Source organism: Suricata suricatta, chromosome 12 (assembly GCF_006229205.1).
Source record: "Suricata suricatta isolate VVHF042 chromosome 12, meerkat_22Aug2017_6uvM2_HiC, whole genome shotgun sequence".
NCBI classification, from domain to species: domain Eukaryota; kingdom Metazoa; phylum Chordata; class Mammalia; order Carnivora; family Herpestidae; genus Suricata; species Suricata suricatta.
The window spans coordinates 7,901,149-7,917,912 of record NC_043711.1 but is presented as its reverse complement, the minus strand read 5'-3'; the positions used below and the strand labels follow the sequence as shown (position 1 = coordinate 7,917,912).

General features: G+C 55.3%; 1 protein-coding gene across 3 annotated transcripts; it reads left to right on the top strand.

Annotated features, from left to right (window-relative positions):
• Positions 1-4,588: 4,588 nt before the first annotated feature.
• SPC24 (SPC24 component of NDC80 kinetochore complex) lies at positions 4,589-11,384 on the top strand. Of its 3 annotated transcripts, none has more exons than XM_029917428.1 (5): positions 4,589-4,760; positions 8,618-8,762; positions 8,915-9,019; positions 9,139-9,215; positions 11,173-11,384. In XM_029917428.1, exons 1-5 carry the CDS (start codon positions 4,601-4,603, stop codon positions 11,277-11,279), a joined length of 594 nt encoding a protein of 197 aa, XP_029773288.1. In that variant the 5' UTR covers positions 4,589-4,600; the 3' UTR covers positions 11,280-11,384. The 3 variants fall into 3 exon arrangements, with proteins under 3 accessions (XP_029773288.1, XP_029773287.1, XP_029773289.1); XM_029917427.1 differs by lacking the exon at positions 4,589-4,760 and adding an exon at positions 4,821-5,090; XM_029917429.1 differs by lacking the exon at positions 4,589-4,760 and adding an exon at positions 5,246-5,417.
• The last annotated feature ends 5,380 nt before the right edge of the window (positions 11,385-16,764 follow it).

Genomic DNA, 16,764 nt, shown 5'->3' with positions numbered 1-16,764 from the left:
TGGGCAGATTCCTCACCGGAAAATCTGGGGCTGGCCCTCTGGGGTCGCAAACCCAAAATATGCACAGAATCCGAAAGTGGGTGGATGTTGGGTGTGTGTTTTTTCTGTTTCAAGGGAGAGTCCCTCTCCTTGTTTTTGTCAGATTTCAAAGGGATCTGTGACCTGGGTAAGATTACATAAATATATTAGTCCTCAGGGCGTCTGCAGCTCCTCAACTGCTGTAAAAATATAAAAACAGCACTTGGTGGGGGAAGGAGGGGTCTTTGCAAAAACTCTCTCTCTTTTTTTAAAAAATATTTTTTATTCATTTTTGAGAGACAGAGCATGAGTGGGTGATGGGCAGAGAGAGAGAGAGACACACAGAATCAGAAGCAGGCTCCAGGCTCTGAGCTGTCAGCTCAAACCCTCGGACCGCAAGATCATGACCTGAGCCAAAGTCGGACGCTCAACTGATTGAGCCACCCCAGAACCCCTGCAAAAACTCTCTCTTGAAAGTAAGCTCTGAGGAGGGAGGTGGCCCCAGGCCTGAGGTCGGGGACCTGACTGCTCTGTGTACCTTCTCCTTCCCCACTGGCTGTGCCTTCTCTGTTTGCTGGCTTCCCCCTCTTTTCTGTAATTTCCACAGTTGGAGGGTCTCAGAGCTCGGGCTTTGGACCCTCCTCCTCAGTATCCTGTTCCGGGGCAGTATCATCTAGTCTCAGCTGCGCCCCGACAACGGGCTTTTACTCCCAGCCTACGCGTCTCTGCAGACTCACAGCCAAGCACCCATCTTCTGGATGGTTCCGTGTGGCCATTGCCCAGCTGCTGAGAACTCCCCTCAACCTTTCACTTCGTGGAGCCCCTCGCCTCCCTGCTGCTCCTCCCTCTCTTGGCCCCTAGCACACAGGCAGAAGGAAACGGCAGAAAAAATAAATGTCCTTGGGGCGCCCGGGTGGCTCAGTTGGTTGGGTGTCTGGCTTTGGCTCAGGTTGTGATCTCACAGTTTATGGGTTCGAGCCCCGCATTGGGCTCTGTGCTGACAGCTAGCTTAGAGCCTGGAGCCTGCTTCGGATTCTGTATCTCTCTCTCTGTCTCTCTCTCTCTGACCCTCCCCTGATCATACTGTCTCGGTCTCTCAAAAATAAATAAAAAACAGGGCACCTGGGTGGCTCAGTCGGTTAAGCCTCCGGCTTCGGCCTAGGTCAGATCTCACATTCGTGGGTTCAAGCCCTGCGTCAGGCTCTGTGCTGACAGCTAGCTCAGAGGCTGGAGCCTGCTTCAGATTCTGTCTCCTTCTCTCTCTGCCCCTCCCCCTCTCATGCTCTGTCTCTCTCTGTATCAAAAATAAATAAAACATTTAAAAAAATTAAAAATAAACAAATAAATAACATAAAAAATTAAAAAAAATTAAATGTCCTTATAACCTGCAGCCCATGGACAGATACTTGAGGCTGGGAGAGTAAAGCATTTCTCCAGGAACTCCTGTCTTAAGGCTAATGCTTTGCTGGAGGGAAAAACAACCTTAGCTTGACAGTAGCTAGGCCTCCAGTATCCTGTGAGTCCTCTTTTTTTTAACTTTTTTATGTCTATTTTATTTTGAGAGAGAGAGGCAGAGAGCAAGTAGGGGAGGGGCAGAGAGAGAGGGAGACACAGAATCTGAAGCAGGCTCCAGGTTCTGAGCTGTCAGCACTGAGCCCAACACGGGGCTCGAACCCACGGACTGCAAGATTGTGACCTGAGCCAAATAAGTCCATGCCCCAGCTACTGAGTCACCCAGGCGCCCCAGTGAGTCCTCTTTAGCATCTGAAAATCTCACTGGAAACTTCCCCTGGACTTTACCCACCCAACAGCACAGTAGAGAACCAGTCTATCTTCTTGGTCCCTGGGCCGCTCGGCTTCTGTCCCCTGTGCTTTGATAACATCACCTTTTCGCACCAAAGACGGCTTCAAGGATTCTTTCTTGCTTGTCGGCTCCAGACCCCACGAGCCCCACTATCACCCCAAAAACCTCATCAAGCAACACCACCCAACAAAGTATATGGGCCAAACACCCAGCAAGCACCCTCTTCCTCTTCCTCCTGCAGATCCAGCCTGTCCCCAAATTCTCTGGACTCTGGAAGGTCTGGAAGCCAGTCCACTCCACAGCTCTCCCCTCCTTCATGTGCTTCCGGTTACAACTGACTAGAGTTTCAGGGCTGCTGGAAGCCCTCCTCCCACCCTCCTCACTATTCCTTAAACAAACGGAAATGTTCCCCACTGCCTTGTCCTTTGCTTGTGTATTCTCTTTCTTCTGCCTGACGCTGGTTTCCCAACAGCTTTTCATCATTTGGATCCTGGTTCATGGTTCATCTGGCCCCTGCCCAGGGAGTGCGTCCCTGACCACCTGGCCTGAAGTCACTTCCTTCCCTGCTGCAAACCCTAGTGACACTGTCCTAGACCCAGTGTGAGTGCCTTCAAAGCACCTGTTCCTATCTAAAGGGACCTTGTTCATTCATTTCCTTGCTGACGGTGCAGTCTTGCTATTACATCAGTGGTCCTCTGACGTTTTTGGTCTGACCTACATAAAGACAGAAGTTTCATATGTGACCCAGTGATCCAGGTGTTATGGCTGCATAACACAGAATTCCCAAATTTACTGCCTTTAAACGATGGCATTGATCTTTTTTTATTATTAAGTGGTGTAGAGGCAAAGAGAGAGAGGCAGCCAGAATCCCAAACAGGCTCTGCACTGTCAGTACAAAGCCTGATGTGGGTCTAGAACTCAAGAGCCATGAGATCATGACCTTGAGCCGAAGTCAGAGGCTTAAGTTAAGCTTAATTTATGGAGCAGGCGCCCCAACAGTGGCATTGATCTTGCTCACAGATCTTCAGTTTCAGCAGGACTTGGTGGGGACAGCGCACCTCTCGGTGTCAGCGGTGTCAGCGAGGGAGGCTGGAAGGCTGGGGGCTGGAAGCATTTCTATGCTCACTCAGTCACCTGTCTGGTGGTTGTTTCTGTCTTCCGCTGCTACCTTATCAGTGAGACTCACATCTGCTTCCTCACAACATGGCAGCGGGGGCTCTGAGAGTATCCCCAAATTAAGAGAGAGCCAGACAGAGTAGCAGTTAGCAACAGGCAGAAGCTGTATCCTAGTTTCTTCCTTTCTTTTTTTAATGTTTATTTTGAGAGAGAGAGACAGAGTGCCAGCAGGGAATGGGCAGAGAGAGACAGAGAGAGACAGAGACATAGAATCTGAAGCAGGGTCCAGGCTCTAAGTTGTCCGCACAGAGCTGGATTTGAGGCTCGGACTCATGAACGGCGAGATCATGACCCGAGCTGAAGTCAGATGCTTAACCGACTGAGCCACCCAGGCACCCTGTACACTAGTTTCTGACCGAGGCTCGTAGTAATTCACAGTGTCCTTTCTGCCACATTTTATGTGTTGCACCGAAGTCCTGCTGAGGTTGAAAAGGAGGAGATTGACTGCCCATTGACGGGAGTGGCAAGGTTGGAACTATTTCTGTAGCCATTTTTTGCAAATAGAATCTGCCACACCCAGTACGCACTTTGGAGTTTCCCAAAACAATAGTTAACTTTCAGTACACAATGCACTGATTTCCCCCCCCCCCCGCCATTGTATTGTATTTTGTAGAAAATGCTGGTCTTGACCGGTAGAGTTGATTTCTTTGCCTCGTTTTGAGAACATGTCACACAAATGTGCAGCTTGTTTTTTCTCTACTATAACCCTTCACCCAGAGTGGTATTTGGCCCCAGTTAGGCTAGGTGCTTTTTCTGCTAGTGTTCTGTGTTATGTTTTATTTAATGTCTTGAAATAGTGCTTACTGAGTACCAGGCATCGTCCTCATGTATTCCTTGCGCCAACTCTTTTTTTATTTTAATGTTTATTTTTGAGAGGGAGAGACAGAGCATGAGCGGGGGAGGGGTAGAGGGAGAAAGCTAGGAACAGAATCTGAAAAAGGTTTTAGGCTATGAGCTGTCAGCACAGAGCCCGAGGCGGGGCTGGAACCCACGGACCGCGATATCATGACCTGAGACGTTCCACCAACTGAGCCACCCAAATGCCCCATTGCGCCAACTTAAGTAGGCACTATCGTGACCCTCATTTTGCTGAGCAGGATACTGAGGCACAAAGGGGTGAAGTTATTTGCTAGTAACAAAGCTAGTAAGTGGGATTCGAACCCCATAAATCTGGTTGCAGACTCCATTTTCCTATGCAGCCTCTTAGGGAGTTTGCTTATTTATTATGTTTATGGTGAGTGTCCCACGCACACACTACAGAATGAAATGCAGTCCAGCGCTTCGCCCCTAGAACCCTGCTCTGGAAGCAGGAAGATCTCTACAGTTAAGGGCTCATAGCCTCTTCAATATCTGCCAGGCGCTTTCCGACCTGCGCAGGCGCAGCACGCAGAACTCCCGCAGGCGCACACCCTCCCTGCGGCCGATTGGCCGTGGCCGGAGACGGGAGCAGCCGGCGCAGGCGCACTAGGCCAGAGCTGAAGTTAACTCCCACCCATTCCCTCATGACTGACGTACGATCCAGCTAATGGGAGTAGGTCTCTTCGGGGAAGGGGCGGGCCATGAGGGCAGTTAAATTTGCGCGGGCTTGGTCCTGGCGTAGTCATGGCGGCCTTCCGCGACATGGAAGAGGTGAGCCAGGGGCTGCTGAGCCTGCTGGGCGCCAACCGCGCGGAGGCGCAGCAACGGCGGCTGCTGGGGCGCCACGAGCAGGTGGTGGAGCGGCTGCTGGAGACGCAAGACAGCGTCGAACAACGGCTGCAAGGTCAGGGCAGGGGGCGGGGGAGGCCGGGACCCGGGCCCGTGTGATGGGAGGGGGCGGCCGCTCCGCTTTGACGAAACCCTCCTGGGCGCTCCCATCCCTGCCCTGTTCTCCCTTGGGCGCTGCCCCCTCTGGGCCTCAGTTTCCCCACCCGTGAAATGGGCTTCAGAATGGCAGCAACCTCCCAGAGTGTTAGTGGTGAATATAGGAACTCTCAGAAACTGGCTAATTCTGAGCTAGGGGGACTCAAGGTTCGAATTGGGGCTCAAGAGTCAGAGCGCTGGGTTTTAATCCCAGCATCCCCACTTTTACTGAGCACCTGCTGTGCGCCAGGTACAGTGGCTGCCCTGGGTCGGAAGCAGAGAACAGAACAGACACGACCCCTTAGAGGGTTGGTCTGTCTGCTAGTGGTGGGGCGGTCAGATGATAAACAAGAAAAATGGAGGAGCACCCGGGTGGCTCAGTCGGTTCGGGATCCCACTTTGGTTCAGTTTTCCTTGGTCATGAGTTCAAGTCCCCAGTCGGACTCTGCTGTTATTCGTGCAGAGCCCACTTTGTTGGTTGGTTTTTGTTTTTCTTTCTTTTTTTCTTTTTTTTTTTTTGCAGAGCCCACATTGGATCCTCTGGCCCCGTCTCTGCTCCAGCCCTATGTCTCCAAAAGTAAACATTAAAAAAAAAAAAAGAAAGAAAGAAAGTGAAAATGGATATGTAAGGAGATTATGGGCTAAGAAAAACTAGGCTGTATGGGAGGGAGTTCTGATGTTTTGGGACGAGTCATTGAAAGCCTTCTGAAAAGATGGTATTTTAGCAGAAACCCAAGGAGGTTTGGGAGGGATCCAGGGCTATGGGAAGGATTAAATAAATGGGTGTCGGTGAGGTGCCTCTGCTTTACACGGAGAGAGCACTGGATAAATAATACCATTTATATGGAATCGGAGGCACCGTCAAATGGAAGACATTAAAGGTAAAGGGAAAAAATCTCTACTAATAAATATCTGAACACGCTATAGAGAGAGGGCTAGATCCGGTCTCTCCCGCAGGTGCGAGGGGCTCGCCCAGCCTGGGACTGGGATTTCAACTAATTTATGATCCGGGGGGTTCCCAGTCCAATGGCTTCCCTCTTGGCCTCAATGTCCGCATCTGTGAAATGGGACTGCTGATTGCACTCATTGTCATTGTCGCTGCTCTTCTCAGTGCCAGGTTTTTATTGCTTTTAAGGCTCCAAATTTGTTGTTGTTGTTGTTGTAAAACTGATAGAAGATTTACGACTTGAGTCATTTGTGAGTGTCCAGTTCAGTGACATTAAGTGCATTCACATCACTGTGCACCTGTCACCACCATCACCTCCAGAATGTTTCCGGTATCCAAAACTGAAACTCTTTGCCCATTAGACACTAAGCCCCCATTCCCCGCTGCCAGTTCCTGGCGCCCATCATTCTGCATCTCTATGAACTTGACTGTTTAGGGACCTTCTATAAGTGAAATCATGAAATTTTGTGCCTGGCTTATTTTCTTTCTTTCTTTCATATTATTTTATCTTTTGTGTCCAGCTCATTTCACTTAGCACAATATTTTCAAGATGCATCCATGTTGTAAGGTTCCTTCTTTTTTTTTTTTTTAAGGTTTATTTATTTTTGAGAGAGCGTGCAAGTGGGGGAGGGGCCGAGAAGGGGAGACAGGATCCAAAGCCTGCTCTGCGCTGACAGCAGCCAGCCCGATGCGGGGCTCGAACTCAGGAACGTTGATATCATTATCTGAGGCGAAGTTGGTTTTTTGAGAGAGAGAGTGAGACTGAGCATGAGCAGGGAGGGTCAGAGAGAGTAGACGTAGAATCAGAAGGCAGGTTCCAGGCTCTGAGCAAACATTCAGCACAGAGGCCGACGCGGGGCTCGAGCCCACCAACCATTAGATCATGACCTGAGCCGAAGTCAGATGCTTCACTGACTAAGCCACTCAGGCGCCCTGTGGTTGGTTGGTTTGTTTGTTTTAAGCCATTTTATGGTTTTATGTGGCTGTGCTGTCTGGCTTGGGACTGAAATGACGTAGGAGCTAAGCAGGGGATGGCTTGTGAGTTGAGTTGGAGGGCGGGGAGTGTTCCTGGCAGAGGCGCCAGGTGAGCGTGAACTTGGAGACCCAGGAGAAAGGGGTGGAAGGTCATCCGGAGCCAGACCCTGCAGGCAGTGAGCCCTCCCCCACCGCAGAGCTTGGAGGTGGTTCTGAGGTGGTCGGTTCCCCGCTCAGAGTCTTCCCCTTCACTCCTCCTCCTCCTCTCTCTCCTCCTCCTGTCTCTCCTCCCCCCGTTCACTCCCCCCACCCCCCATCAATGATTTGGGAGAAGATTGGCATTACCCAGCCTGTGGGTTTCAGCAGGATGGATGGATTTGGGGCCGGGGAGATAGGTCTGTGTTCCGGGGAGCTGGGGCTTTGAGTTCCAGGGCTCCAGTTCAGACCCAGGCTTCAGAGCTAAGCGCCCGTGGACCAGTCACTCAGCATCTTTGGGCTTCTGTCCTTCATCTCTCCGCAGTGGGGGGGCTTAAGCCACCTCCCTCAGAGGGTTGTGGGAACAGGGGCTCCACTCAGCACACGTGCGGGTAATGGCACTTTGTGACAATATCCCCGGGAAGAGGGCCCTCCCAGGGAAGAATCCAAGCAGTTGTCTAGGGGGGAGGAGGAGGGAAGAAGGGCCAGGAAGGCTGCAGAAGAAAGCCAGACCCCCGCCTGGCCTAACAGGAAATCAGCAGGCACTGTTTAAAACAGACAAATCAAGAAATAGCCGCATAAGCAAATTATTTAGAAACGTGAAGGTCAATGCCAGAGAAAACAGTGATGAGTTGAAAGGGGCTGCCTCAGAGGCATGGTGAGGGGGGGCTCTGTGTGTGTTTAAGTTTTCACAGCCATTTACATGTAATACTTGGAGTAAAAATTAACCCAACACAAGTTTGTAAACACTTAAAGGCCTGCCCCTCGGGAATCCTGTCCATCTGTGTCTGGTTCCTCTGCTCTGCGGGAAGGAACATGGTAACCTTGCTGGGGGCGGTTTTGATCCCTCGGGATGTTTTGGTCAAAGCATGTTTATTCAGAGTAGGCACTGGCCATATATGTGGTGCATAAGACACGGTCCCCGATTCAAGGGAGGAGGAGGAGGAGGAGGAATGAACAGAACAGTTCGGTGCAGGTGGGGCCCAGGAGGGAGAGCAGAGTGTCTGGCTGTCCGTGTTGTGCACCGCCCAGGAGGTCTCGAAGGCTGGGTCTCCGAGTGCCCGAGGGGCGGGAGCCCGAGGCACCTCGCAGAGGACAGGCAGGTGGAGGCCAGGCCTGCGGAAAATGGGGCGCGCTTGCAGAATGGGGGGGTGTCTTTGTGGCCAGAGAAGAGAATATAGTGGGCGAAAGGATGGGAGAAGGGAGGCAGTCAAGGAAGATGCAGATGCTTTCTTTCATTCATTCATTCATTCATTTGTGGGGTTTTTGGAGGATTCAAATGTGGTTGGTTTTTTTTTTAATTTTTTAAAAGAGAGAGAGAGACAGTGTGAGCAGGGGAGGGTGAGAGAGAGAGGGAGACACAGAATCTGAAGACAGGCTTCAAGCTCTGGGCTGTCAGCACAGAGCCCAATGCGGGGCTCGAACTCACGAATGCGAGATGACCTGAGCCGGAGCCGGACGCTCAACTGACCGAGCCACCCAGGCGCCCCTCAGATGTGTTTTAAAGCGGGAAGCATGTTTGCAGGGTCTCAGTGGAACTGAGAGGTGGCCTTTTGGAAATAGGACCACCGCGTTGGGGAGCCGTAGACGGGAAGTGAGGACGGTCGTGGTCCAGGCCAGCTCTGGAGAACCCTCAGCCTTCTCTCTCCCTCGCCCCACAGAGATCCTCGCTGCGGAGCAAGAAGTGGCCCAGAGCCTTCTGGATGCGAAGGAGCAGGCCCACCAGGGGGGCGCGGAGCTGCAGCAGCTCGAAGCTGAGCTTCAGAAGGCCGGCGAGGAGGACAGCCGTCTGAAGGCCAGGCTCCTATATCCTTCCCTGCGTGTGCGGACGGCCGGGCCCCGGGGGTGCCGCTCTGTTCACTCTGGGACCCGAGTTCGAGGCCCTGGGCCCACAGCGGCCGGGCTTGGCGCGGGCAGCCCCCCTCCCGGAGCGAGGTGACCTTAACTGCCTGCTTCACTCAGCTCACCAGGGAGCTGGAGGAGCTCAAGGAGACTGAGGCCAGCCTGGAGAGGCAGGAGAGGGAAGTTGACGAGGACACGACTGTCACCATCCCTTCGGCCGTGTAGGTCCCGCCAGTGTGGGTGGCGGTGTGTGCACGTGGGTGGTCCTGCGGCCCTGAGCTGGAGTCTATGCTGGCCTAACTTAATCTCTATCTCTCTCTCTCTTCTTGTTCTCATACAGGTATGTGGCCCAGCTTTATCGCCAAATTAGTAAAATCGAGTGGGACTATGAGTGCGAGCCAGGGATGGTCAAAGGCAGTATCCTTTTGCAGAGAAAGCGGAGCCCGGTGCGCTGCCCGTGGCCTTGCAGAGTGCTGGGCCGGTGCGGGAAAGTCTGGCGGGTCCTCAGGAATGAAGCACAGGATCACCATATGACCCAGCAGTCCCGCTTCCGGGCTGTGCACCTGTGTGTGTGACTGCGGTGGTGACAGCGGCGAGAGGCGGAAGCAAACCAATCATCTATCAGCAAATTGCTAGATAAGCAACATGTGGTGTATCCGTGCAATGAAATAGTACTCAGCCTTAAAAAGGAAGGAGGGGCGCCTGGGGGGCTCAGTCTGTTGAGCATCCGACTCTTGATTTCAGCCCAGGTCACGATCCTGGGGTCGTGGGATTGAGCCCCACTTCGGGCTTTGTGCTGAGCATGAAGCCTGCTTAAGATTCTCTCCCTCTGCCCCTCTCCCCTGCTTGCTCTCTCGCTCGCGCTCTCGCTCTCTCTCTCTCTCTCTCTCTCTCTCTCACTCTCACTCTCACTCTCACTCTCTCTCACTCTCTCACTGTCTCTAAAAACAAAAAAGGGGAGGGCCTCCTGGGTGGCTCAGACAGTTAAGGGTCAGACTTGGGCTCAGGTCATGATCTCACAGTTCGTGGGTTCGAGCCCTGCATCAGGCTCTGTGCTGACAGCTCAGAGTCTGGAGCCTGCTTCTGATTCCCCACTTACACTCAAAAATAAATATTAAAAAAACCTTTTTTAATGAAAAAGTTAAATTTAATTTAAAAAAAAGGAAATTCTGGCACGTGCTATAACATGGATGTGTCTAGAAGGCATGATGCTAAGTGAAATAAGCGAGACAAAAAGCGAACTGCTGTCTGAATCCACTTACGAGAAATCTCTCGAGGAGTCAAACCCGTAGACACAGGAAGTAGATGGCAGGCGCCAGGGGCTGGGGGAGGGGAGTCCGTACTTAACGAGGACAGAGTTGAAGTTTGGGGCGATGGGAATGTTCTGGAGCAGGACGGTGGGGAGGGCTGCACAGTGAGTATACACTTAATGCCCCTGAGCTGCCCGCTTGGAAACTGGCTAAAACGGTACATTTTATGTTCTGTGTGTTTTGCCATAATTTTTTTTCCTGTTTTTTGAGAGACAGCATGAGCAGGGGAGGGTCAGAGAGAGAGGGAGACACAGAATCTGAAGCAGGCTTCAGGCTCTGAGCTGTCAGCACAGAGCCCGACACGGGGCTTGAACCCACAAACCGTGAGATCATGACCTGAGCCAAAGCCAGACACTTAACTGACTGAGCCCCCCAGGGGCCCCATCGCCATAATTTTTTTAAAAGGTGGTACGTTATCAGAATTAAACTTTTTGTTCACAGAAATCTGTCTCTAAATATCTTTAATATTTTTTAAATGATTAAGTTTATTGTCAAATTGGTTTCCATATAACACCCAGTGCTCTTCCCCACAAGTGCCCTCCATGTCCATCACCCCCCTTCCCTTTTTAATATATTTTTTTAATGTTTTATTTACTTTTGAGAGAGAGAGAGAGTGTGAGCAGGGGAGGGGCAGAGAGAGAGGGAGATACAGAATCTGAAGCAGGCTCCATGCTCTGAGCTGTCAGCACAGGGCCCGACGTGGGGCTCGAACCCATGAACCGTGAGATCATGACCTGAGCCCAAGCCGGACGCTTAACCGACTCAGCCACTCAGGCGCCCCTTTAATATTTTTTTTAAAGTTTATTTTTGAGAGAGAGCTAGCATGAGAGCAAGCCGGGGAGGGGCAGACAGAGAGAATCCCAAGCAGGCTCTAGACTGTCCACACGGCGCCTGACGTGGGGCTCAAACCCACAAACTGCGAGATCATGACCTGAGCCGAAGCCGGCCGCTTAACCGCCTGAGCCGCCCAGGCGCCCCTCAGTCTCTAAATACCTTAACACGGTTTCTCCACGGGGTCCCGGGAGGGCTGTGGACGCCAGGTTTCCTTACATCTGTGCCCTCAGTTCACCACGGCCCCAGCGTCGCCCAGCCCGTCCACCTGGACGGCGCCCAGCTCTCCAAGAAGTTCATCAGCGACTATCTCTGGAACTTGGTGGACACAGACTGGTAGCCGGGAGCCTGGAGGCCACGAGTGCCACAGGCCACGAATCAGCAGCGCTGGGTGGTCGGCGCCTCAGCGGTGAGAGGAGCCCAAAATTAAAACGTTTCTACATCAGTGGGTTTTGGGCAGGATTCCTTTTTGCCCGTGACCTTGGCCTCCGTGGCTGGACTGGCCCCGGCTAGGTAACCATAGAGAGCCAGGCGGGCTCCCTGGCCACAGCCTCACGTCTGTGACGACACCGCACCAATGTTGCCGTGGAGTCGGAGGACAGATCCCCGACCTCTATCACTTGTGACTCGTTCAGGGCACGTCCTTGAGCGCCGCTGTGGGCCCGGAACTGTGCTGGGTTCCCCAGGCCCCGGGACAGGGTCCCTCCAGCCGACGAGGGAGTCGAGTCAGAGCAGACGCCAGCCTTGAGCTAGAGAGGGTCAGGCCGGGGAGGGGACTAGGAAGGACAGGGAGTCGCTGAGGAAGAGATTCGGGGAGGGGGCGGGTTGTGGATCGCAGACCCCTGGCTGGCTTCCCGATTCCGGGCCCCCCGCCCTGCTAAGGGAGGGGGGTCCTTAAAGCTTCCTGATCAGAACATTTCCCAGCCTCCCTTGCAGCAAAGTGCCAGCCAATGAAGTATAAATGGAAACGTGTGAGCCTTCTCGAAGGATCCCTAAAAGGCAGGGGAATATACCCTTTCTTTCCCCTCCCCTCTCTGGGCTGGAATGTGGAAGTGCTGGCTGGAGCCCAGCAGCCATGTTGACACACGGTCCAGAGGGATGCAGTCCTCCAGGGACGCTGGGGAACTGGGTATCAGTGCCGGACTTCATGTGAGGGTGGGGGGACCAAGTTCTCTCCTGTGTGCCGCCGTTCTTGTTCTTTAGCACAGACGGCTAAAGTAAATCCTGACTGCGGCAGCGCTCAACCCAGGCCAGTCTGTTCACCGAGCCCCCCATTCTCAGCGATTTGGGAAGCTCGTGGGGGCGCATGGGGGGGCTCAGTCGGTTGAGCCTCCAACTCTTCATTTAGGCTCAGGTCGTCATCCCAGGGTCGTAGGATCGAGCCCTGCATCGCACTCTGCACTGAGCACGGAGCTTATTTGAGATTCTCTCTCTCCCCTGCTCATGCGCTTGCTCGCTCTCTCAAATAAAACTTGGGGGGCACCTGGGGGGCTCCATCAGTTGAGTGTCCGACTTCTGCTCAGGTCATGATCTCATGGTTCGTGGGTTCGAGCCCCGCGTTGGGCTCTGTGCTGACAGCTCAGAGCCTGGAGCCTGTTCCAGATTCTGTGTCTCTCTCTCGCTCTCGCTCTCTCTCTCTCTCTCTCTCTCTCTCTCTCTCTCTCTCTCTCTCTCAGAATGTCCCCCACTTATGCTCTGTCCCTCCCTCTCTCAAAAATATATAAAAAATTATATATACGTATTAATCTACCCTGCCTGAGGGTAGAGAAGGGGAGGCAGGTTCCCCTGGAACCTAGCTGGCTGGCTTCCGGTTCCAGCCCCGTGAGCGGGTGTCCGCGCCACTGCCTGACAGGGTCGTGTGGGCCGCGCAGTGTTCGTGTTCTCGTCAGGGAGGACGCATTCTAGGCAGAGGGAGTAGGAAGCAGTGAGTTCTAGCAGCATCTGAGCACATCGTGGGCCCTAGAAACAGTGCACTCAGGTCACCCTTGGGGGTGCTGGGGGCAAGGAAGCCTGCCCGTCGGGCTCTGGGGAGAGGGACCGGTTCAGTCCACTCACCAAGATGCCCAGAACGTGCCAAGGGCTTGGCTGTACGTGTTCACATAAGCCCTCCTGGGCCGTCGTCATGTTCAAGAGTCTTTTCCAGGGGGAGATGAGCGCGGGGCCTCCTGTCTGTACCACCGGCCCCCGAAGGGCAGGAGACTTGAGCTCAATGCGGTTTTCCCACCTCGGCCCTAGCAGCCGGGGGCCAGTCATTCTCTGTGGTGCGGGCTGCCTGGGACATCACAGGACATCTAGCAGGGTCCGGCCCCCTCCCTCCGGATGCCAGAGGGACGCCTCCCTCCATTACCACAAACGGGCACACACGAAGCAGCCCCCCAGCCTTGCAGCCTCCGCCAAGGACCAGTCAGGCGTCCACACTTGGTGTGCCGAGTGGCTGCTGTCACCTTGGTGGGCATTCCTGCCAACACGGCTGGCCACGCGCTGCTTACCCGCAGGGGAGGGGGTCAGGAGCGCCCCCGAGAGCATGCTAAAATAGACCCAGCCCAGCTGAGAGCCGGGAATCAGGTAGCCTCGAGGTCAATCAAACAAACCTGCAGCCTATCAAACCTTGGCACCCGGGAGAGGCAGCAGGTGCAGCGGGGTGGGATGATGTTCCCGCCCCCGCCTCCCCCTGCCCAGGCCCTAAAGCCCAGCTGGGCCGCCTCACCCTCCCCAGGCAATCCCTCTGCCTTGTTTTGGGAGGGGGCCGAGGAAGCGTTGGCCTGCTTGGAGCTCCGTTTCTCCGAGAGGAGGAAGGTCCCTTCAGGGAGGCCGCACGGACCCAGGCTCAGGCTCCGAGTGTCCGGGCACCTCTGTCTCCCCAGGCAGCCCCAGGGACCAGCCGAAGGAGTGAGCAAGTGGGTAAGAAACGCGGCCTGGCGGGCGGGTTCAGGGAGGTGCCTGAGCTCACAGGGGCCCCAAGAGGCTCCAGCCCTCTGCGTGCCTGGGCTCTGACTCACTGCCCAGCGCTGGCTGGGTGCCTGGGACAGCCAGCAGGACAGCCCCGGGGCCACAGCCTCCGGTCGGCGCCCCCAGTCCTGCCTACGCCTGTCCTCTCTCTGAAAGCCGCCTGGGCCTTAGGGGTCACCAGCCCGTGGATTCTGGAGGCTGGCGCGGGTTCGCTGTGTGGCCGGCCCAACCCAGTCCGGGCAGAAGCAAGACTCGGGGCCCTAGCACTAGGAAATGGGGGGCCAGGTCACTGGCCATGTGCCTTTGGAGCTAACGCTTGCCCCAGCTTCTTCCTCCTGCACCCCTCCCCCCAGGCCTGGCTGGCAGCCATAGTCACTTGCCCCAAGTCACCCCTGGAGCCTGGACCCCTCCCCCTCCAGTGGGGCTGTAGGGTCCAGCGGGGAGCAGCTTGGCTTTTCAGATGAGAAACAGCCTCTGGGGTGGTTGCCCCACACTCAAGGTCAAAAGAGGCCGAGCGAGGACTGGAACCCATGTCTGTGTTGACGGAGCCGCAGAGCTGAAGTTTTGAACTCACTATTGACTGGCGGTTGTGTGTTTAAATAGCGGATGCCCAGCCGACCTGGCTTGTCATCGGTGTTTCTGGGCGGGGGTAGCCAGGGACATGTCGAGTGAGAGCTAAGGCAGTGCAGGCCCAAGGCTGGCTGCCCCTGAGGGTCCCCACCCGGGGTCCCCCACGCCCCATCCTGGTGCGAGCTGTGGTCAGAGCCGTTCCTAGTTACATCAACAGGGCAGGCGGGTGCGTGTGCCTGGGGAGCAGGTGCCCGAGGCCATGTTTGAACCTCAGTTGTTGGGTGTGAATCGGTGATCTGATCTCTCTGGACTGGCTGGGGACAATCTGGGAAGACTGGCTGCAGGACATCGTCATGACAATGCTTGGGGTCGTGGGGACACTCTGTCGCCCTCAGTGGGCCAGCTCCTGGGACCCTGGACTCAGGAACGCAGACAAAGTATCTGTGACCCGCCGGGTCCCTGTCAGGGAGCCACACTCTAGTGAAAGCCACTGACCGTGTTGTGGATGAGGAAACTGAGACCAATGAAGGTCAGGTTATTTGTATAAGTTTTCACAGCCAGTGAATGGCAGATCCACGGTTTGTGCACTGAACTCCTACTTTCAGTTCATGATAAGCACTGTTGCTATTGGGGGAGGCCCTGGCGAGGGGGTGTCATTGGAGCCCAGACTAGAGCCACCAGGGGGGACAGAAGTGTGGAGACAGTGATCCAGGAAGAGGGAACAGCAAGTGTGAAAAGGCCTACAAGAACTGGGAGGCCTGAACCTTGAGGCAGGGGGCTCGATCACATGGGGCTGGGAGAGGGGAGGAGCTGCTTGATCATGCCCAGCCTGCAACCCACAGTAAGATCTGGAGAGACTTTTCAGATTCCAAGCGGGACCCCAGAGTTGGGGCTTAGGGAGAGGGAACCTGATGACAGCCTCTTAACACAGGCCACCTTGCAGTAGCCCCGTGTCTCTAGGGCACTAGTCTTGCTGTGAGCCCCAAGCTCCCCCCTCCATGCCTGCACGTCGTGGGAGCAGAGGAGGGGAGGAGAGGGGTGAGCTGAGTAGCTGGACCTTGGGAGGGTGGGGCTCGGGAAGGAGGGAGACCCTCCACCGAAGGCAGGAAGCTGAGCTGAAACCTGAACAGCCTGGAGGGGCGGCTGGATTGGAGCCAGGAGTCCCAGGGACCGCCCCGCGGCGCCACCCCCAGCGCGGCTGAGCTGCTCTGCAGGGTGGATGACGATGTCAGAGGGCTCGCCCACAGTCCGAGCCCTCGGCCTCTCTCATCCGGGAATCCACCTCCAGGGGAGGGAAGGGGACGCTGACTCCCACGGTGGGTCAGGGGCTGGGAGGGGAGGCTGCAGGCGGAGGGCAGCCCGCCCCTCTTCCCTCTTCCTCTCCCATCTCCCCCATGGACCTGGGCTCAGCCCCGCAGGCTCCAGCCTGACTCACCACAGGCAGCTGTGGTTTGGGCTGCCAGGGGTGGGGGCGGGGGCAGCAGAGGACACGAGTTGGGGTATCAAGCTTCGCCGAGCAGCCCCCCACCCCCCACCGCCCGCCCGGGCCCTGTCCTGGCCAGAACTACTGAGCCGTCAGAGTCAGGGACTTCCGGGCACCCTATCCTGTGCTCTGGGTCGCCGGCCCCCACTGCAGAACGGCCCTCACCCCTGCAGAACGCACACCCCTGGGGCGCTGTGGTACTGAGCCCACAGACCAGGGTGCTGGCAAAGGTGCGGAGTCTTCCTTGGGGCCTTCCAATAGGGAACCCTGTTCCGAGCGCAGGGAACAAGGGTGGCATCTGGGTCCCCCCACCTCCCGCCAGAGCCACGTGAGCCAAGCCCGGTGACCCGAGCCTCCCCTTTCCCATCTGTAAATGGGCGCTTGATACTATCCTCTCAGAAGCAGACGAATTAATCCCCAAGAAGGGTATGCTCTTCCTTGTCGCGAAGCTCCGAGTCCCACGTGTCTGTGCCACATTCGGCGCTGTGGTGGGGGCGCCCGGGAAGGATTTTAGTCACTGGTCCTGTTTTAACAGGGGAAAAAAAAAAAAAAAAGGCAGGCCTAAGCCAGATACCAGAAATTTCCATCACCTCTGGCCACTCCCACGTGTGCCCTTCTCCCGGGGACCCCCCTCTCCTCCAGTCCTGCCACCCCTCCCCGTCGCTGCGTCCTCTGGTCACCTCCAGGCCCCTTCCGTTTGCCAAGCCGTTTACGCTCATTTGACCCGTTTGCCACGCGGCTGAGCATAGAGTCAGTCAATCAACCAATTATCGAGCGCCCGTGCGAGGCCGGACGCTTCCTGTGCGGTCCGCTCAGTTTTCAC